General features: G+C 36.6%; 1 protein-coding gene across 1 annotated transcript; it reads left to right on the plus strand.

Annotated features, from left to right (window-relative positions):
- The first annotated feature begins 13,457 nt into the window (after nt 1-13,457).
- On the plus strand, nt 13,458-15,533 carry LOC136247765 (A disintegrin and metalloproteinase with thrombospondin motifs 17-like). The gene is made up of 8 exons (XM_066039591.1): nt 13,458-13,528; nt 13,575-13,648; nt 13,732-13,783; nt 14,091-14,288; nt 14,414-14,581; nt 14,668-14,841; nt 14,896-15,075; nt 15,234-15,533. The coding sequence occupies exons 1-8, from the start codon at nt 13,472-13,474 to the stop codon at nt 15,531-15,533; spliced, it is 1,203 nt and encodes a 400-aa protein (XP_065895663.1). The 5' UTR covers nt 13,458-13,471.
- Nucleotides 15,534-23,033: the final 7,500 nt, after the last annotated feature.

Below are 23,033 nucleotides of genomic sequence, written 5' to 3' on the forward strand. Positions count from 1 at the left end.
GCTGGATCAAAGTGAGGTTAGCAAGCACAAAATTAGTCAGGTATTCATCATATTACATTGCACACTATGCAAATTGCACATATCCATATTTGCAAGCTATTATATTTCATATACCTCGTACAAGTACAGCTAACAAACACATGATCGCACTCCCACAGGTAATCATAAAGTATCAATGCATGCCTTACAAAGTGATATATTACCCAAGCATATATGCTGACCTACTTTCAGGACTTTTAGTTGTGATGGCATATACGTCATGCTATATTCAAAGAGGCTTATCAGTTATAGCTATAGCTATTATTATAATGTGCAAGTTAATTAATTGCAAATCGGTGTGGCATTCATGTATCAACTAGCCAAAGCACTAGCAGTGTTGAATGTGTACTGTGCATCATTAATATATTTTGTTTCACTACGTTTTATTGTTTGGATCCCTAGCTACCTACAAACTACATTAGCATTTTTTAAATACTGTAACTCATTAAAATTAGTATGGTTAATGTTCTAGGGAAACTTACTATGTATAAGAGTTTAGCATCAGTTTACACAGACACCCCCTTAACCTATATGGCCTCATTCAAGTTATGCAACTAAAGACTTACATATGAGTATTAATTGTACATAGCTAAATCACTGATAAGCAGTCTAGCTACTGTCTGTGGTAAACAGGTGAAACCCTAGCTGGCCTATACTGTTAGTGATGGTGGGTATATTGTATTTATACAGCTGGTGTAAAGTTTTAGGTTAAATTAACACTATAGAAACTAGGTTAGTAGTTAGTGACTTCACTATTAAGCAACTCTTGACTAATTAATTTCAGACCACCCACCAGCAACTGGTAGGGCAGGATTTGGTCTATTTGACAGTTTATTATAATATACACTGCATCTTCACAACTACAGAATTATTAAGTAGTCAATGATATGTATTGAGCCCATTGTGAACCCACTTTACTCATGAGATCCATGCAAAATTTACATTAGTTATAATCCAATGAGATCAATCTTTCTTATGTTGGTTATAGCAGCTCATGATCCTACAACCACAAACCATACATTACATTTCCTAGGCCTGATCAAATATTTCACTAAAATAATATATCAGTGATCTTTGAAAGCCACTATTTGAAAAAATTAATGCTCAGTTGGGCAAGGTCATGTGCATTCGGACATCATCATGCATCTCAACCCTTCTCGTGCAACTTATATAAGCAACTGGAAATGGCATGGATGGTAGTGATTGATAGAGCTATCCTTGGGTTATTTAATAGTTATATCATGACTACAAGGGATTTGCCTGATATATTTTCCCACACCCTCGGGCTGTAGGCCCAAGGGTACAGGAATATATATCAGGCAAATCTCAAGTGGCCATGGTATAAGTAATATATACCACTTGCATTTGGGTATGTTCACCTAATAGAGACAAACCACATTATTTTTATACTAAGGTATCTAGATATCAATTGTGGGTTTAAATTTTAGGTTGTGGTGTTCACAAAAAGGAAATGATTGTGGGTTTTGCTGGTTTTAGTGGTACCATTTCTAGTCAAGTAACCCAGTTAAGGATGGCTAAAATAGTAAGGTGCTAAGTGCTGAAGACAATGGCGGATCCGGAGGGAGTTTCAGGTTCAGGAATTTTTCATGATCCCAGACTGAGAAGTGTATATAACTAGTCCAGCTGGGGTGAATGAAGCTAAATCTATAGTTTATAATTAAACTAGTCAGCAATGAATCAGTAAAAATCACTTACCAATCCAGGCCTTTGCAGAACGTTTTGAAGCAAAACAGCACTTGTACTCATTAAAACAATAATTATTATTAGATGCTTTAACATGCTTAAATGCCGTAATGGCATTGTCAGTGATTTCAAAGGCAAAACTATGAAATTTGGCCAGTAGAAAAAGTCCCAATATAATACACTATGTATAACCCTTGGCAATTTTATCACCCATATGCATCGCAAATAAATTTAGGGCACACACACTGTTTTCAAAGAGGGGGTTTCAGTTGAAACCATTGCAACTCCCCTGTATCCACTATTGGAGGATTATAGGTTACTGACCTTGAGAATGTCTAAGCCATCTTGTCACATACGTAGTTGAAATGTACTGTATAGAAAAACCATCCCCAACAATTATTTAGTGGTGCATAGTAGCTGAACTACGTGACAATGACTCATTCAATTAAGAGAATGCCAGCTAAGCCTATATACTGAACAATTCAAAACTTTAAGCAGCTCAATATAAACAACGCCACAAGGCACAAAGGAGCATAACACTCAGGATATATTTTATAAAATGCCTTTGCAGCCACATGTCCTTATAGAGAGAACAGTAATTGCCTGGTTATGTTAACAGGTGCTAGCAGTTAATATGCAACCATAGAGTGTCAGTAATATTGGTAAGGTAGTTAAAAGAATGATTTCAACAGAGCTCTCTTTCTGGTCCTCTATAGCACAGAGAGCTTACAATATGGTTACTTAGTTCATTGTTAAAAATTGTTCAGGCTCTTTAGTATACAAAAAGCACACAAGTACTTCGACTCATTATGGCCTCCTTTGAAAAACCGGTATCATTAACAGCTTGAAGGTGATGATGCAATAAATCACTGAGCAGCAGTGAATATACATAGGATGAATTCCATATATGGACTTGAGGCTTACTTGAGATTTGTCAAATGTTGGAACCACTAGTATCACGCTCCTTTGTGCCTTTGGCACTTATAAACTCCTGATATAAAGAATCAAGGGGAACTGGTGCTTTGTAGTTGCCTCAGCATCAAAAGCAATGTGATATGGGCTATATCATAATATCACTCTAACCACAGAGCAATATCTTGATATCACCCTGTGGTCAGGGGCTCAGGGAAAAATGTGAAATATAACCCTGTGGTCTCCTTTGATCTGAGGACTGGTGTCAAAGTAGTATATATTCAAGGATATAAGTAAATTAGAATTTTGTTAATTGGGATGATAGCTGGTACCTGTTTCCCAGAAGTGATAACTTGATCAAATGTTAAAGCTCTTAATCTGCTGTGGACAGCAAGAATAAGTAGCTGTTATTAATTCTGTGTATTAGCTCTAAGTGTTAAACAGAATTCACTTCACCATACAGGGAACTCAAATCATAAACCCCAGGATGTCATATATATATCAGTTATCATGTGGTCATACTTTTCACAGCCACTAAGTTATATACATATTTCTATAATATACTATTGGCTGTGAGAAATTCCAACTACAAATTGTTTAACTGAAAGGATCAAACACATCTGATCTCATGAATTTTGTGATCTATTGATTAGCGTACATATTGAAGTCTTTTGCTTATAGCATGCAACAGTAGTTAGAGTACAGTAGCTAGTACAGCACTCATTGCAGCATTTAAAATGGTAACATAAGAAATTTATAACCTTCAGTTACAATACACCTCACAAAAATCCGAAATCAAGACACACGGTAGTGTGTCGTGCGGCCAAGAAAACCGGCGACCACACCGTGAGTATATGTACAGGCAGAAAGAAAACAGCTTTTTCACGCATGCATAGCTCCATGGCCCGTTCTCCAAAGCACACCATTTATAGCTGTCCCCCAGGTAGGGTATGTCACTCATTAAATTTGATTAAATTCGCAACAGCCATTTGCGAGATATGGGCGTTCAAACTTTCGTTATAATTTCTTCATTTTTTCTTATGCCGTACGGGGGCTACTGGGGTTTCGATTTCTTTTCCCACACTTTGCAAAAATTGCTATAAAATGCAAAGGTGTAACTCAATTGCCTCGATCTTTAGCACAAATGAAGAACGTGTAACGGTGGATTCACGTACCAAGTTTTTTGTAAATCTGAGTAATATTCAAGGAGTTATGGACGTTTATTCACGTAAAAAAAGATCAAACTTCAAATCTGTCACGGCTACAGGGTAAACCAAGTATAGAAATAACTTGAAAATTGGTGTGTAGATAGGCTGATCATCATAGCAGTGCCTTTTGATAGTTTGAATAGCAACAGAGTTACAGCGACAAAGTTATAAGACAAAAACTAAGCAAGTGTAAAATCGCGGGATCAAGATACTCTAATAGAGCAGTCACCACGGGGTAAAAAAGTGTGCAAAAAATGTCGAAAAAAAACTTACCAGAGTTCGAACCAGGGACCTCCATACCTAACACCTGCATCCTTAACCACTGAACCACTGCTACCTTGACTGAGCACCTCACTTAATTTCTGCTTTATAAATGAAATTTCTAGTTGAAATCTGCTTATAATCAAACGTTTGTAATTTCATAGATCTACCAATAGAAGTACTAGATTTTCTAGAACATTCTATGTATGTTCTATTAAGTCCTCAAAAATATGTGCACTCTATTAGAGTATTACAATAATATGATCAAATATTGAATTAAATCATGCAATGAAATACATTTATAAGTCTGTCTTCAATAATCATCATTGTATCTACATAGAAAAGAAGAAATGTGAGTAAAAACAAACCTCAAAGTCAGCCATAGGCTGGTTTTGGGGCCTTATAAAGTACAAAAAGGAGTGAAATACACACAAAAACAGCCAAGCTGTGAAAAAATGGTGCGGCCTTAAAAAGCCTGAGTGAAAAAGTTGTGAAATCAAAGGTGGCGGCCAAGAAATGGCTGCAATGATGTTAATGCTAAAAAATTTAATAATGGCTGTGAGCATTGTTAAAATTTATTAGAATTAACATCATTGCAGCCATTTCTTGGCCGCCACCTTTGATTTCACAACTTTTTTTCACCCAGGCTTTTTAAGGCCGCACCTTTTTTTCACAGCTTGGCTGTTTTTGTGTGGATACTATAAGCTAGGATGAACTGTTCTGGAACTCATAATGTATGTAGGCACTCATGAGTTCCTGATTGCTTAAATGCAGCAGAAAGTTGAATGCATGTGATGTTAAACTCTAAATGAATCACTCGTCACATTAATAATTTAAAATGACTGTAGTAATAATAATTTTTCCATACATTTCAAGTGCTCATTATATTTATTGCTTATACAATCTGTATCATATGGCCAATTGAATGTTTATTAAGTTGCATGGTATTAGCATGATGCCATGAAAAGTTATGAGTCATGAAAGTTTTCAAAAGTAGGCAAGGCCGCCCAAAGGGGGGGGGGGGGGGGGGGGGGGGGCAACTGGGGCATTTTGCCCCAGGCCCCAGAAGGGCCCCCATGAATACCTGTTTAAAAGATCAATATACTCTAATAGAGCAGTCAGATCTAAATACTCTAATAGAGCAGTCACAGCATTCTTCAGAGGAGCAGTGTAGCGAGCTTATAGATAAGGAGATATGGTTGGTGATGGGTAGTTATTGTCATTGCCAGCAGGTTGTGACCTTTTTTTTTTTGGTCTTAATCTTACAACTTGGGTCAAGGGCCCCACTTTAACTCTTTGCCCTGGGCCACTTAATTTTTCTGGGCGGCCCTGAAAGTAGGCAAATTTTATGTGCCACATGCTCTATTTTTGCAGGCTTAGTCACAATTTATCATAATAAAAAATCCACATGGTTTTGTGAACATGCCAACAGAAAAGAGTTGTCACTGCAGTATTAATTTAATAAAACTCCATGATAAACAATGGAGAATACAGTTAGTATTGAATGATGATGATTATGATTAAAGTACCTGGGAAAGGCAGAGCCTGTATACCAGAAGGCCTAAGATGTTTATATTAACTGCACTAAGTATGTTTGAAAAGTAGGAGAAAGAAGAAAAATCCATGACTGGAATGTCATAATTAATTGGAATTCTTTACAATCTGACATTGTTATGGTCACTGACACTACAAAACTAGGTTGAATGTGTACTTGTATATAATATAATACTATAATTATAATTTCTAATTTCTATTATATACTGTTGATACCACACATTACGGCATCTAGACTATATTATACAATACAAAAACGTTTGGAATTTTCAACTAGAGTAGGGACCATAGCACATCGATAAAAGTACTAAAACAAGCTGTAGTAGTGCATGATATTAAATCACCGTAAAACAATATCTCTACTGTGCATTTCCATTATGGTATCTGGAGCACAGTAGGGATATAACACTTCTTAATGTTTTACTGTGATTTAGTGTCATGTACTACTCCAGCTTGTTTCAGTACTTTTTATCCAAACAAAACAGCCAAGCTGTGAAAAAACGGTGCGGCCTTAAAACGCCTGGGTGAAAAAAGTTGTGAAATCAAAGGTGGTGGTCAAGAAATGGCTGCAATGATGTTACTGCTAAAAAATTTTAGTAATGGCTGTGTGCATTGTTAAAATTTATTAGCATTAACATCATTGCAGCCATTTCTTGGCCACCACCTTTGATTTCACAACTTTTTTCACCCAGGCGTTTTAAAGCCGCACCATTTTTAACAGCTTGGCAATTTTTGTGTGGATAGAATATCTAATCCAAAACAGCCAAGCTGTCAAAAAAGAGTGCGGCCCTGAGAAAGGCTATGGTGAAAAAAGATGTGAAATCCAAGGTTGCGACCAAGAAATGGCTGTGATGGTATGTTAATGGTAAAAATTTTAATAACGACAAATCAGGTGAATTTTGTACCAAGACCAAGCGGCACCAAATTCACCTGAATTGTTGATATTAAAATTTTTACATTAACCTACCATCACAGCCATTTCTTGGCCGCCACCTTGGATTCACATCTTTTTTCACCATAGCCTTTCTCAGGGCCGCACTCTTTTTTGACAGCTTGGCTGTTTTGGATTAGATTTCACTTCTTTTTGTATTTGTATACCCCAAAGCTGGCCTATGGCCGGCTTTAGGGCTTTTTAACCTATATATCATTGTTTCTTTACTACAGGAAGAAGAAAAGATGAAGCAGGATGATTTCTTTGTAGCTGACCTCTCTGCAAGGTGATCTTTCTAGCTGATCTCTCTACCGGATGACTTGTTTGTAGCTGAACTCTCTACAGGGTGATTTGTTTGTAGCTGAACTCTCTACAAGGTAACTTCTTCTAGCTGATCTTTCTGCAGGGTTATTTGTTTGTAGCTGAATTCTCTACATGGTAGTTTCTTTGTAGCTGAACTCTCTACAATGTAACTTCTTCTAGCTGAACTCTGTACGGGTGGCTTGTTTCTAGCTGAACTCTCTACAGGGTGATTTGTTTGTAGCTGAATTCTCTACAGGGCAATTTGTTTGCAGCTAAACTGCTGAACTCTCTACAATGTAACTTCTTCTAGCTGAACTCTCTACGGGTGGCTTGTTTCTAACTGATCTCTCTACAGGGTGACTTGTTTCTAGCTGAACTCTCTACAGGGTGATTTGTTTGTAGCTGAACTCTCTACAAGGTAACTTCTTCTAGCTGATCTTTCTACAGGGTGATTTGTTTGTACCTGAATTTCTCTACAGGGCAATTTGTTTGCAGCTGAACTCTCTACATGGTAGTTTCTTTGTAGCTGAACTCTCTACAATGTAACTTCTTCTAGCTGAACTCTCTACAAGGTGACTTGTTTCTAGCTGAACTCTCTACAGGGTGATTTGTTTGTAGCCGAACTCTCTACAAGGTAACTTCTTCTAGCTGATCTTTTTACATGATGATTTGTTTGTAGCTGAATTCTCTACAGGGCGATTTGTTTGCAGCTGAACTCTCTACAAGGTAACTTCTTCTAGCTGATCTTTCTACAGGGTAATTTGTTTGTAGCTGAATTCTCTACAGGGCAATTTGTTTGTAGCTGAATTCTCTACAGGGCAATTTGTTTGTAGCTGAACTCTCTACAAGGTAACTTCTTAGCTGATCTTTCTACAGGGTAATTTGTTTGTAGCTGAATTCTCTACAGGGCGATTTGTTTGCAGCTGAACTCTCTACATGGTAGTTTCTTTATAGCTGAACTCTCTACAATGTAACTTCTTCTAGCTGCACTCTCTACGGGTGACTTGTTTCTGGCTGAACTCTCTACAGGGTGATTTACTTGTAGCTGAACTCTCTATAAGGTAACTTCTTCTAGCTGATCTTTCTACAGGGTAATTTGTTTGTAGCTGAATTCTCTACAGGGCGATTTGTTTGCAGCTGAACTCTCTACATGGTAGTTTCTTTATAGCTGAACTCTCTACAATGTAACTTCTTCTAGCTGCACTCTCTACAGGGTGACTTGTTTCTAGCTGAACTCTCTACAGGGTGATTTACTTGTAGCTGAACTCTCTATAAGGTAACTTCTTCTAGCTGATCTTTCTACAGGGTAATTTGTTTGTAGCTGAATTCTCTACAGGGTGATTTGTTTGCAGCTGAACTCTCTATATGATAGTTTCTTTGTAGCTGAACTCTATACAATGTAACTTCTTCTAGCTGAACTCTCTACAGGATGACTTGTTCCTAGCTGAACTCTCTACAGGTGATTTGTTTGCAGCTGAACTCTCTACAGGGTGATTTACTTGTAGCTGAACTCTCTATAAGGTAACTTCTTCTAGCTGATCTTTCTACAGGGTAATTTGTTTGTAGCTGAATTCTCTACAGGGTGATTTGTTTGCAGCTGAACTCTCTATATGATAGTTTCTTTGTAGCTGAACTCTATACAATGTAACTTCTTCTAGCTGAACTCTCTACAGGATGACTTGTTCCTAGCTGAACTCTCTACAGGTGATTTGTTCGCAGCTGAACTCTCTTACATGGGGGTTTCTTTGTAGCTGAACTCTCTACAAAGTGACTTCTTCTAGCTGATATATCTACAGGATGACTTGTTTCTAACTGAACTCTCCACAGTGTAATCTGTTCATAGCAGAACTTTGTACTGGGTGATTTGTTTGCAGCTAAACTCTTTGCATGATTGTTTCTTTGTAACTGAACTCTCTACAAGGTAACTTCTTCTAGCTGATCTCTCTACAGGGCAATCTGTTTGTAGCTGAATTCCCTACAGGGTGATTTATTTGAGCTGAACTCTCTACATGATGGCTTCTTTATACCTGAACTCTCTATTAGGTACCTTCTTCTAGCTGATCTGACTACAGGGTGACTTGTTTGTAGCTGAATTCCCTCCAGAATAACTTGCAATGTAATATTACTGATTAAATTATAAATGCAGCTGAATGCTTTATTAGGGTGACTCTTCTATTAGAGTATCTCGATCTCGCGTTTGCTACACGTATAGTTGCCTTTCGAATCATAACTCAGTGATTTGTAATCCGATTCTTCTGTACTACTGCAAGGACTTTCTATGATGATTATTCCAGCTACATACTGATTTTCAGCTCGTTGCTCTAAGCGGTTTACCTGGTAGACACGAAAACTAATAGTTTTTTTTATTCATAAAAATCGATCGCATAATTTTGACACAGGTTGGATTTTGTGTCATATCTCCATGGTCTTTATCCCGATTCCTTTCAAACCACAAAAAGGCACTCCTACGATGGTTGCTCCATCTACATATCAATTTTTAACTGATTCTTCCAAGGGGTTTACCCTGAGGCGTGACAGACCTTCGACCTTATTTTACACAAATAATCGGTCATAACTCCGTGAATATTCATCGGATTCCTACCAAAGTTGGTACGGATATCCGCCTTAATGAGCCCTTTACGGGTGCCAAAGTTCAGCCCAATCCGAGCACGCATGTTTTATTGCGAATTTTGCGAAGTGTGCGAAATGAAGATGAAGAAAAAAAAATGCAGAAATTAAAACGAAATTTTGTTCGCTCGTATCTCGGAAATAGCTGAAGCGATGTTCTTCACATTTGGTGTGTAGACTCCCCTAACTGGGCGGCACGTCTCTAGCAAATTTGGTTCTAATCGGATAAGGGATTACAGAGCTACATAGGTGTGAAAATTGCGTTTTCTTTCTTCCTGTTAATATACTCACGGTGTGGCGCGCCGACTTCTTGGGCCGCACGACACACTACTGTGTGTCTTGATACTGTAAACAGATTGGTATATACATGTGTTAAAGTTGGTTTATCTTCTATATACACCCACACCAAACGTGTTATTTCTTCTTGTGATACAATAAATTTCATCTATGAACTATTATTATGTGTGTGCATATTAGGTACATTTAAGGTTACGGGATACTGAGCAACTGTCAAACAAAAAATTGCTATGTAATCAAAGCAGATTTGGTGTTGTTGTGTTGTGTATCAGCTGGTAACTACTGGTAACAGGCTTAAATTGTTGGGAGAATCATAGTGTGCTGACTGGACAGGTACAAGGTACAAGAAAACACATGTAACAGTACAAGATAACATAGAAACAACACACTTAGCAACTGGCACACCTGTAAGCGTATGGGTAGTTTTGCTGACTAATGGCGATATTTTCCTGAACCAAAAATCAGGACTGTCAAACTAGTAGTTAACATTTTGTATAAACAGACTACTAGTTTGGCTTCTTGTCTAGGTCTTGATGGAGCCATTTGTTAGAAATAATGTTTCTAGTGCTTGTGATATCAATTTAAAAATTAATGTTTTGACCACAGTGTCTTTCTTTAGGCCATATTGTAGTCTTATTTCAGCAACTATACACATTATTCGCAAATCCTCTTGTCAGTCCCTCACAAGTGATGTTCTTCAAATCTTAGAATTGTTAGTAAATTCTCATGTTTCTTCATTGGTCTGATTTTTGGTTCATAGTTTTCACTAATTGGCATGGGGACAGCTCATGTTTCCATAACAACATTTGAATTCCATGTTGATTAATGAGAAGCCAAGAATGCATAAATATTTGATAACAATGCATTAAGAAAAATTAAACCCCTGATCATAAAAAAATGATTCATAGTGTACATTCATGTGGGGTTTACAGTATCCCATATCCTGGGCACTCTCTACTGCTTACACCACCCATTCTGCCATCTACCATGGGTACATTAAGATATGTACTAGAATTGTAATTTGCTTCAGGATACAACTGTATGAATTTATGATTGCAGCTGTGAGATGGCTATACACAATGATTAATAGCCATCACGTGAAAATGTTGTTGCTGGCCAATCACATTTTATAGAGCTACCCATGCAAGAAAGATTCTGATGGGCCTCCGACACTGCGTAACTACAGGATGATTGCAAGATGAGGTGGCTATATCATGAAGCAGCTGCTTAATCATTATACCACACCAACACACACACACACACACACACACAAACACACAATCAAAGTTCCTTTTTCACTAGATGCCATCACTTAGCAACACATGTCACAGTAGCAACAGAGGAAAAATTACCTAATCAAACTAATCAAAACAGACATAACACAATGTATATTGTTAAATATAGGTACATGGTCATTAAGATAATGGTACCGTGCATATGATTTGTGCATGCTTACTTTACTAGACAAGTAACTGTGACTACAGGTTTAGTTATGTCTGAAATTAATTATTATTTTATATGCAGTACTTAGTTAATATAGTTGTTGCTAGGTTGTGTACACTAGATAGCAGGTGTTACAACAATTTGTATTGTTACTTGTTACTAGCTACATGTCACAAACTGCACATGGATTATTGGCCCACAATACATGTAATAACTTCATAAAGAATAATTGATTACATTGCAGAACCATGTACCTTAAATCGAGATCAATATTGCAGGGAATAAAGCTAGGTTGATGTGGTACATGCAGTTCAACTATTCACTACTGTAAAGCTATAATATGTATACCTCTCTAGCTAGCTAATATACAGAGTAAACAAGCCCTCATTACAAGAACAAATAAGTATCTTGAGTTTGGCCCTTATAAAAGAGAAAACTAGCAATTGAAAATAGGTCTTAATACACCTGTATCTGGTCATGTTTTGTACATGCTATAGCTGGAAACATTCACAATTTCTGTCTTTTTACATATGTCATGTGATACTTTCACTCATAACATGATGTAGCATTATATTGTAACATCAGTTGTCCATAAAAATGTATTGTTTAGAGTATATAAGCAACGATTCTGAGTAGTGTAGCTACGTACAGCATCATTTTATGGCATTGCTCTCTAAACTAATGGTGTCTGTCTTGTAAAGCTATGGTCAGTGAACAAGCATAGCAATACCATTTGGTAACAATGTTTGGATGAGGAACTATTACACCAAAGTACTATACCAGATATTTAAAATAACTGAATGTCTGTGTTATATATCCTGTTTGTAATTGAAGTTTACACACAATGTACTAATATGAATTTCAGTTTCTATTTAAAATGATCCCCTTTAAAAGATATAATATCTTGTCATTCAAACATACACTGCTATACACATATTCCACAACATCATTTTTGTTTTGACTCCATAAACTAACTATAACTAACTGCTACATTCTTTAACTATCAACAATTTTAGTAATACAGTAAGTAAATAATAAAATAGAAAAAATCAGAACTTTTCAGGGGTGGATCCAGGAGCTGGCAAAGGGAGGGGCACAAACAGGCTAAGTTGTAGGTGGTTGGGGAGAGCCAGATTCTCTTGCAGTTTTGAAGCAGCAAATAATCACCTCTTAGTAGTGTCTCACTGTTAGTTGTTGCCATTTTGGCCTTTGCAGATGGTTGTGAAGTCTTAGAAACTGTTTAAAAGGTGAACAACGGCAACTAAATTATTTTAGAGGCGCTTACAATAGTATGCATGAAGGTGCTGGGTAACAATTCTCAGCTAGTTTGACTTTGGTTTGCTTTGGTTTCAGGTGAATTTGTAATAGATACTAGTAAAATGTGCATATCTTCATGAGTTATAAATTGATCTTGCCTATAGTATTTTAATCAAAAGAAGTATGGCTCCTCCACAAGGTGAGGGGGGGGGGGGGGGGGTTGTTCCAAATACCCCATCCTGGATCCGCCTGTAGTTGTTAAGGAGGAGGAAGGATTCATGCACTATTAGATACAGCATATGAAATTGCCATGAATCATGGAATACTTATTAAAATCCCCCATCAATTTAAACTTTTCAGGGGTACTGCACCCATGTACATGTAGCTACAGTTCCATGAAAATGCCATGAAATTCTGATGTGCATATAGGCATTTCATGGCCCATGAAACAACACATGGTATACCATGAAATGACTTCATGGTCTAGTTAGACACTTATATGTATTCTCCCAGGCCCACTACTAACTGTCTATGTCTGGCCATGGCGTGTATACTTTCACTAAAATACATTAAAAAAACAGATAATAGTCAACCATTTGTATGATATCTGAATACATTGTCTGCATGATACTAAAAAGTAATTTCTTCATTCTTTATACTATCTGGGATACTTGGCTGGATCAGGCTTTATAGCTTATGTGGTATGGACAGTGGTATGGACAATCGTATAATTTCAATACAAGCACTAGTAAACTATGTAAGGTACTGCACTTGAAAGAGTTTGAGTAAACCATACCACAACAATGTTGTGGTTTAGCACGTAATTTCCATGAAACTTGACTAACCATGCAATTTTTACTAGATTTCCCGTTTTTGACAGTATAAATATGTGAACACTTACTAATAGCCACGAGTTCAAATGTGCACAAAGAAGATGGAGCATTGCAAACAGCTGCTAATTTTTAGCATTCTGATCACTTTTGTTGGCATGGTAAGCGACATTGTGATTGGAAATGCATAGATTGTTGCTCTTTTAGACATTGTGTAGTGAGTGGAGTGCTTGTTCCCGTACCTGTGGTGTAGGAATCATGCAGAGATACATTCCAAGCCAGTAAGCTGACTTCATTGTAAAACACATTAGATGTGTGGCAGTGTTTGTGGCAAATTATATTACTGCAACATATCTACTCTTAGAAATGCTAGTCGTGATGGAACAAAGAGGGAATTTAAAGTTTGCAATGTGAAGGTAAAATTTTGTAAGGTATTTTGTACGTTCACAATTTAACCATTAACTGTTTCAATGTTACTTGCAGTTATAACAACAACATGCATAACAGTTTGTTAATCCAGTCATACCACAATTGAATACTTGGTAGGAAATCATTTACATGTCTAGGTTTCTTTACAGATGCAAGAATGCAATTACCAAACAAACAAAACCAAATTAGGTGCTAATCCAGTGTTAGTTGATGGACACATCCTATGTACAGCCTTTAAGATGTACTGCATGTATGATAAAATATAATTTTGAGTTTGTTTGATTTTGTATGCAGAAATGTTCAGGTGGTGATGATGACTTTAGAAGTGAGCAATGCCGCATGTTTGGAGGGAAGATGATATCATTCGTTAATGAAAGCAATCCCTGCAAACTAATGTGTAGTTCACCAGGACAACATCCTGTAAAGAAAGGTTTAGTGGTAGATGGAACACCTTGTCTGAGTGGTGGTGTATGTGTCGATGGTGATTGTGTGGTAAGTTGAATATTTTTTGCACAGAATATGACTTTAATTGTTGGCTTGAAGTAGATTGCATTGTACAGTGTATGCTGCACTAAAATATCTCCATTCCATGAAAACTACACTTTTCTTATCTTTAGTGCTCTGATGAGTGTGAGAAAGGAAGTAATGTGATTTGTACAGATGGCAGTGGAAAACCTATAAGCAAACTTGATTGTAGTATGTTGACGGAGCACAAAGATAAAAGTGCATGCACTGGAGATGGCTGTCATTATGAATATATGTGGGTCGAGTCTAATTGGACCAGTGTAAGTTTTTTTGACTGCATACATACTATAGATGTAGTCAGTATGACACTACGCTGATAAATTATGTAGTGCTTATCTGTATATAGTGCTCTGTGAGATGTGGTAAAGGTTTCCAAACCAGGAACGTAAGATGTGCAAACTATGGAAGGATAGTGGATTACAATATTTGCCTAGAAAATATCCATTACCAGCTTGAAAAAAATAGAGCTTGCCAAGGACCCCACTGTGAAGGAGCGTGGATTGCATCAGACTGGTTTGAAGTACGTAAGTATATCACTAGTGGAATATTGTAGATTGTAATTCTTCTTATGTAGTGTGTAGCTGTATGCAATGAACGTGGTAAACAATACAGAAACATACATTGTGTTTATGAAGGAAAGACATCATCTGAATATCACTACATAAAGTGTGATCCAGCCACAAAACCACCATATGTACAAGATTGCTACAAGAGTGAAGGATGCCTACCAGAGTGGAAGGGACAATGGAGTCAGGTAAATTCACACACACACACACACACACACACACACACACACACACACACACACACACACACACACACACACACACACACACACACACACACACACACACACACACACACACACACACACACTCATATTATAATATAGCTATGTACTTGTTCTCACAGTGTAGTGCTACTTGTGATGGCACACAAAGAAGAAGGATAGAATGTAAACTGGGGAATGAAACACTGCCTGCCGAAAGATGCCCAATTGGAAAACCCAGTATATTTCAAAGATGTAGTCCTGAATGTCCAGTTTTAGAAGTATGCAAAAAAGAATATTGTCATCTGGATAGTATAGAGTCATGTCCCAAAGAATGCTGTGACGAATGTAAAGTTTCACTGGCACAATTTAAACTCACTCCATTACAACGATACAATCTGTGTGAAAAGGAGTGCTGCAAAAAATGTGTTAAACAACAGTAATCATAAATGTCTTGAATCAAAACAGACACTTTTACTAATGTTGATGATTATTATACATTATTATAAAATGATCATGTAGTTTTGTTGTAACACAGTAATTATAGCATTTGTGTACAGTGCATTTGTTAACCAAAGTTAGATAATACATAGACTTAAAAACTTTAACAGTTCAAAGACATAGTGATGGTTTACATGCGGGCAATGTGCTTGACAGCATGGCTAAATTATTCTGATAAAATTGTACAGTTTGCTAAATTTAGCATGACATGTGTTACAGGCAAAAATACGGTAGTGTGCAAAACAAAATTAAATTACAACAAAATTAATACCATAACAAATTAATTTTTATCTTTTCACTGTCACCTTGCTGCTGTGTGTTTAGAGAAAACCACAATCTATTACAATCAAGCATATAGTCATTCACCAAACACTGGTTGAACTCAATGTTATTAACTATTGCTACAACGATAAGTATCATATGTATAAGTCTCAGTTCATTATTCCACTCTATAATAGTCACATTTAACACTCACAGATGCTCTTTGTTTGTGTTATGTGTGTTAAATGTGACTATTATAGTGACAGAGGTATAGTTGAACTGCACTACATGACTAAAAGCTTATGCTTAATTCTGAATCAGTACCAAACAAAGGCTCCATAAATTGGAAACGGCGTTCTTTGCTGCTGCAATATTTTCAACTCATTTATTATACATACCCAGTATTCTCCTTTATACAAAATGCAGAATCACTGCAGTTGGATCCATTGGCAAAGATCAAGATCTATAAAATTATTACATAATCTAGGATCTTATAACACCCAGTTGAATCAATGGTACACTAGTAAATGATACTTCAACAGCTTGAAGTTCTTGGCTGTTGATGAAATCAGTACTTATTGTGTAGTACATACATTTTTATGTGTACACACAACATGATACTCTATGCATATATGAAACTGGCATTTGTCAGTTTGTATGTGTAGCTTGCACAGTATGTGTACAACCATGGCCAGTGAGCACAGAAATGCAGCATCAGCAGGCATTTTACTAGGTCACACAACTGTTTTTCAATCATAGGTCTGCTGATGTAATACAAAAGGAAAAAGCAGTTGAAGTGAATTCTACCAAACTAGGAACCTATGAGACAGTCAAAGTCTGCTAATTCAGGGAGTAACAGTTTTGACATCGCAAATCAGTGGATGGTTTGAAGTATAGATAATAGCCTAAGAGCTTTCCTCTGCTTTACTGGACGCAATTAATAGTAGTAATGACACTATATTGCCACCATTACTACTGTTCCCTTTAACCTTCACGATGATGGTGTAAAGTTTTCAACTGCTTATAGGTTATATCTATATGGATAGCATTACATAAGCTGGTAGTCTGACATGACTATGTATGTAATACAATTACTAATAGGCTTCTGTATACATTTTGCTATGTCTTAAGACTATTATATATATATATATATATAATCACTTCCCTCTGTTGCTGTTTGTGAGGAAATCATAATAACTGGAAGGGAAGGAATTTATTTGGCTGCCTAATGTGTAACTAATTGCTTCATTTGGATATTTAAAAATGCACATTTCCAAAAGGCTAGTTTTATATTATTTATTAAGAAATAACTTGTCAATGTGATTAAGGTGCAGATTAACATATTGCCAACATTTTGTTAGTCAGATGTGACACTTACATAATGTGGCCGGATTTGTGAAAAGAAGTGTTCCACACACATCCAATTTTATGAACTTGGAAGACTGCTCAAGCAACATTATACGCCTGAAATGTTCTCCATTAGTTAATCTTTGTTTTTGCTCACCACTGACCAAATTTGAAGTCAATAGCTTCCAAGTAACATACAAATGTGAAATTTTCTCCATGCAATGCTCTTCATCATGTCTCACAGCTGACCAAATTCTTAATCAATAGCCTAATTATTTCAATATAAAAGTTATGAATCATCAAAAGTTGATAAAATTTTGTTTATGTGTAAGACCCTTTTAAGTCACAAATACTGTAGAGTACTTTTACATCATTGAAAGTTCTCTCTTGCATGCTAAATTGTAAGGTTGCCAAAATTCTTATGCATGCAAGAGGAGCAGCAATAGTAACAAATTCCTGATACCCCATAAAATAAATCTTTAAATAAACACTTTGTGGATCTGTGGTCCAAGTTGTATAAAAGCTATATAAATTTTTGACCAAAAATCTAAAAGCACTGTAAATGCAACTGATGTGCTTCAAATATCTATGTTGAAACTGTTCTCAAAGATTTTCACTTTTTTTCACCAATGAGGGTAGTCCCCTTCTTTAGTAATCCCTGTATAGCTAGTGGGAACTGCTGGTCATGACCCGTACTGTGGTCATTGGTAAGACTTGTGTCTATTGTGGTTTTATCATTATGCATTTTAGAATTTCCATGTTTATATACTTTTCAATTTCCCCATTAAAATGAAAATTACCTGTTAGCTATACCTATAATTGCATTTTATATGGAATTATTTGTACCACAATATGTATACTATGCAATCTTGAACATACCCTCTATCAGTTGTAAACTAACCACAGAACTGAAACTTAGTAATTACCACAACTGTTACAGTTGTGTACCGATTCTATTTAGCTACAGTGATTAATAGATGTGTTCAGTGAAGCTCTTTTTTGTAGTGGACTGATCTTTCTACAGGGTGAATTGTTTCTACTGTAGCTGAATCAGATCTTTCTACAAGGTGACTTGTTTCCAGCTGAACTCTCTACAGGGTGACTTGTTTCTAGCTGATCTCTCTACAGGTGACTTGTTTCTAGCTACACTCTCTACAGGGTGACTTGAAATGTAGTTGAACACCTTACTGGGTGACTCTACCCAGCTGATTTTTCTATGATGGTGATTTGTTTCTGCTGATCTCTCTACAGGGTGATTTATTTCCAGCTGGTCTTTCTACAGGGCTGCTTGTTTCTACTGAGCTCTCTACACGGTGATTTGAAAAATAGTTGAACTCTTTGCAGGTAACAGGTAACTTGCCTAAATGATCTCTCTATGGGGGATTTGTTTTTAACTGAATACTGTGCAGGGTGATTTATTCCTACAGTAGCTGATATGTCTACTGAGAGATTTGTTCATAGCTGGATTCTCCATAGAGTGACTTGGAAAGTAGTTGGGCTCTTACAGGGTGACTTGATCATACTAATCTTGCTACAGCCTCACTCTACAAGGTCCAGCTGATCTCTCTATAGAGCGATTTTTTCTAGCTGATCTCTCTACAGCGTGATTTGTTTCTAACTGATCCGATTTATTTCTAGCTGAACTACCAGAGAAGAGCCTGTGAAAATGTGATGGTGAACCATGAAATTTCATGTAGTTTTCAAGGACACTACCTATAAAAATTCATGGACACTGCCTATGAAAATTTGACAATTCATGGCCACTGCAACCATGAAATTTTCTTGTGCCATGAAATAAGTTGTCAGTGCTATAAAATTACCATGAAATCATGTATTTCATGGCATGGATATTACAATGAAATATCAACGAAATGACTTTCATGGCACTTAATGGGGATTATTTTACTGTTCATGGGTAATCCATAGGTGTTTCATGGCACTGTTCTCTGGTAGTGCTACATGCTGAGACTACATTCTATCTGATCTCTCTACAGGATGACTTGTTTCTGACTAAACTTTCAACAGAGTGATTTGTTTCAAGCTGATCTCTCTACAGGGTGACTTGTTTCTTACTGATCCTTCTATAGGGTGATTTGTTTCAGGATGATCTTTCTACAGGGTGATTGAAAAGTAGCTACTTTTGCTACAGGGTGACTTGTTTCTAGCTGATGTTTATATGGGTGATTTTTTCTTTACTGATTTCTCTACAGGTTGACTTCTTACTGGCTGAACTCTCTACAGGCTAACTTGTTTCTACCAGATCTCACTACAGGGTGATTTGTTTCAAGCTGATCTCTCTATGGGGTGATTTGAAATGTAGCATATCTCTTTACAAGGCTATACTTGTTTCTAGCTGTTCTCTCTACAGGGTGACTTCAAATGTAGTTGAGCCCTTTGCAGGATAATATAACTTGCTTTTAGCTGATTTCTCTACTAAAAGAGTTTGTTTGGGGTTGAACTCTCTACAGGGTTGCTTATTTCTAGCTGAATCACTCTATGAAATGTAGCTAAATTCTCTCTTAGGTGGTTTGTTTTTAGCTGATCTCTCTATGGGTGACTTGTTTCCAGCTGAACTGTCTACATGTACAGGGTAGCTTATTTCTAGCTGATCTCTCTACAGAATGATTTGTTTCTAGCTGATCTCTACAGGGTGAATTGTTTCTAGCTAATTTCTCTACAGGGTGACTTGTTTCTACCAGATCTCTCTACAAGGTGATTGTGTTGGGCTGATCTCCCTACAGGTGAGGGTGATTTGTTTCTAGCTGAACTCTGTACATGGTGACTTGTTTCTGGCTGATCTCTCTACAGGATGATTTGAAATGTAGCTTGTCTCTTTACAAGGTCACTTGATCTCTCTACGGGGTGACTTCAAGTGGATTTGAACTCTTTGAAGGATAACTTGCTTCTAGCTGATCTTTCTACTGATTCGAAAGAGTTTGTTTGGAGCTGAACAGGGTTACTTATATTATATATTTCTAGCTGAAACACTATGAAATGTAGCTGAATTCTGTATGGGTGACTTGTTTCTAGCTGATCTCTCTATGTTTGGCTTGTTTGCAGCTGAACTCTTTACCACTGTGAAAAAGGTGGGATATAAGATGGTATTTCCAGTGGCGTATTGAGTACAAATAAGCCTTAATATAAACCTTGTATTATACTCATGTTACTATATACTATTACATATGGTTTCAGTTTATTTACCACATTACCTGAAATAGCTTATATTGAATATAATGCCCACACTATACCATCACATATATAGTTTCAATACATTTAATATACTTTCAATATGTTTAACACATTAACTAACACAGCAAAAATAGTGTTCCAATACTACATATTCTAACCCCGGCTTTATTCAGTATTGGAACAACTATTTTATAAAACTCCCTATAACGAGACAAAACGAACCTCAAATCTACAAATGACTCTAGTGTTATTCACTATTGAGTGCTGTGGTCTATTTTTGTTTGAGCCGAGGTAGAATTTTTGGACTATTGGTTCCAACAACAAAACATAGATGGAATAAATACAGTCAGTATTTGTGTATGAAATATGCTGTGTAAAGCCTTACATGAGATTGTTAGTATAATACAGGTTATATCAAGCTTTTTTGTATTCAATAAGCCACTGGAAATACCATCTTATATCCCTCTTTTTTCACAGTGTACAGGGTGATATGTTTCTAGCTGATCTCTACTGAGCTCTTTATGGGGTGACTTGAAACATAGCTAAGCTCTCTACAGAGTGATTTGTTTGCTGCTGAACTGTCTTCAGGGTGACTTGTTTGTAGTTGAACTCTCTACGGGGTGACTTGTTTGTAACCGAACGCTCTATAGAGTTATTTGTTTTTTATACTAGTTGAATGGTGACTTGATTGTAGTTGAACTTCCTATGTTGTTAGCTGAACTCTCTACATGGTGACTTGATTGGAGCTGAATGTTCTAATAGAGTGACTTTTACACAGTTGAATGTTCTATTAGGGTGACTGCACTATTAGAGTATCTCAATCACACACTAGTTACACCTAGTTCACTTTCATAGTGTAGCTCAGTCGATTTTAATTTGTTTCCTTATAAACCACTGTAAGATCACTCTAAAATGATCTATCTACCCCTCTACCTGATTTCAGCTGATTCCGTTAACTAGTTTGCCTTTTACATATGGTTAGCGTTTCTGTTATAACTCCATGGTTGTTAGTGCAATTTCTTTCAAACCACAAAAGGTTTGCACAACAATGGTTACTCCATGTATAGACCGATTTTCAAGGAATCCCTTCAAATGGTTTACCCTGTGGTTGTGACAAAAACAAATCGCTACCAAATTTTTCGAAATCGCACTTAACTTCCTTGTTCTTTACCCAGTGTACAAAATTTGGACTGTAAACGTGCTACATTATGTTCTTACAGCCCTCCAAATTTGAAGAAAATCAACCAAAGCATGCACAATTATAGCAATTTTTCTAAGTGGTGCAAAAAGAAGAAAAATAAAAAGAAACTGAAATGAACTTTGAAGGCGCATATCTCAGCGATGGCCTGGTGGGTTCAGCTCAAATTTAAAATGCCCCACCCTGAGGGAGTTTCCACAGCAAATATGGTTAGTTTCCGCCCAGCCATTATCAAGCTATGGATGCGTGAAAATGTCATTTTCTTGGTTCCTGTAAAATACACACTTGTCTGTCACACGCCCACACTGTCTGTACTTGGCTACACAACATGTGTCTTGATTGATGTGCTATGGTCCCTCCCTACTCTAGTTGAAAATTCCAATTATTTTTGTGTATATACTTGTTTGTCAACTAAAATTATGACTGTTTTTTTGTGGGCCACACCTACTTCTTTGTGGTCCCTACTATACAGTATTATTGAACTGTATGATACTCTTGGTTTCTATTATGTGACTGGATTTGTGAAAATGCATCTTTTTCACACACAAATTTTGACCCATTTTTTGAACTTTGAAACTCCATAACTTCTTTATCGCAGCATGTAACTGTCTGAAATTTTCCATGACAAAAGCCACAGCATCTGGTTATACAATATAGTTTGATATAAAAATCAGCTTACAGGTAATTGGTGCAAGGAGTCAAAAGTTATAATGTTTCGTTTGCTAACATGTAAAATGTGTGGAGGTACCTTTTCGTAAATCCGGTCACATATACTCTTGGTGGTACATATAAGCATCATAAATGTGTCCTTTCCCTGTTGCTCTCAAAAAATCTCTATACATTCTGTTAACACAAAGTTAACATACCAGTATTATAATAGATTTCCTTTGCTCCCTGTGCTTGAATTTTAACAAAGGTTGCAATGCAAACGTCCTCACATACTTTACTGTGACTAGTGACAATAGCACTTTGTGGCTTTTTAAAATCTGACTGGATTCACAAATAAGGGTGTTCCACACACATCCAATTCCATGAACTTGGAATACCACATTGACAACTTTAAGTTAGTGTACAAAAACTTACAAACCTGAAATTTTACCTATGAATCAATCTATGTTTGTGCTCACAACTGACCAAATTTTTGAATCAATAGCTTTTTCCTAACTGAAGTTTTAGTAAATTGGATGCATGTGAAAGACCCCTTTATGCAAGTCCGATCACAAAGTTATAATATGAGTTACCTGGGTAACTGTTGATGTTTAATTTAACAAAACAAAGAACTGAAGTACAGCTAACAACAATTAGTCGTTCCCAACCAAATTGCACCATAGCTCACAATGATTATTAGTTTGGCTGATCATCAGAATTAAGAGTTTACTGTTACAACAGAAATCTGTTATTATGAGTTGATCATATTTAGTAGTATAAGTAAGATCCAGACTCAGTG

This window comes from Dysidea avara, chromosome 2 (genome assembly GCF_963678975.1).
Source record: "Dysidea avara chromosome 2, odDysAvar1.4, whole genome shotgun sequence".
NCBI lineage: Eukaryota > Metazoa > Porifera > Demospongiae > Dictyoceratida > Dysideidae > Dysidea > Dysidea avara.

Bases quoted from the DNA above. Each gene is read 5' to 3' on its own strand.
- LOC136247765 (XM_066039591.1), top strand. From the start codon at position 13,472: ATGGAGCATTGCAAACAGCTGCTAATTTTTAGCATTCTGATCACTTTT. The intron at 14,289-14,413 runs GTAAGTTGAATA...TCTTATCTTTAG, and splicing joins GTGTCGATGGTGATTGTGTG to TGCTCTGATGAGTGTGAGAA. The intron at 14,842-14,895 runs GTACGTAAGTAT...CTTCTTATGTAG, and splicing joins TTGCATCAGACTGGTTTGAA to TGTGTAGCTGTATGCAATGA.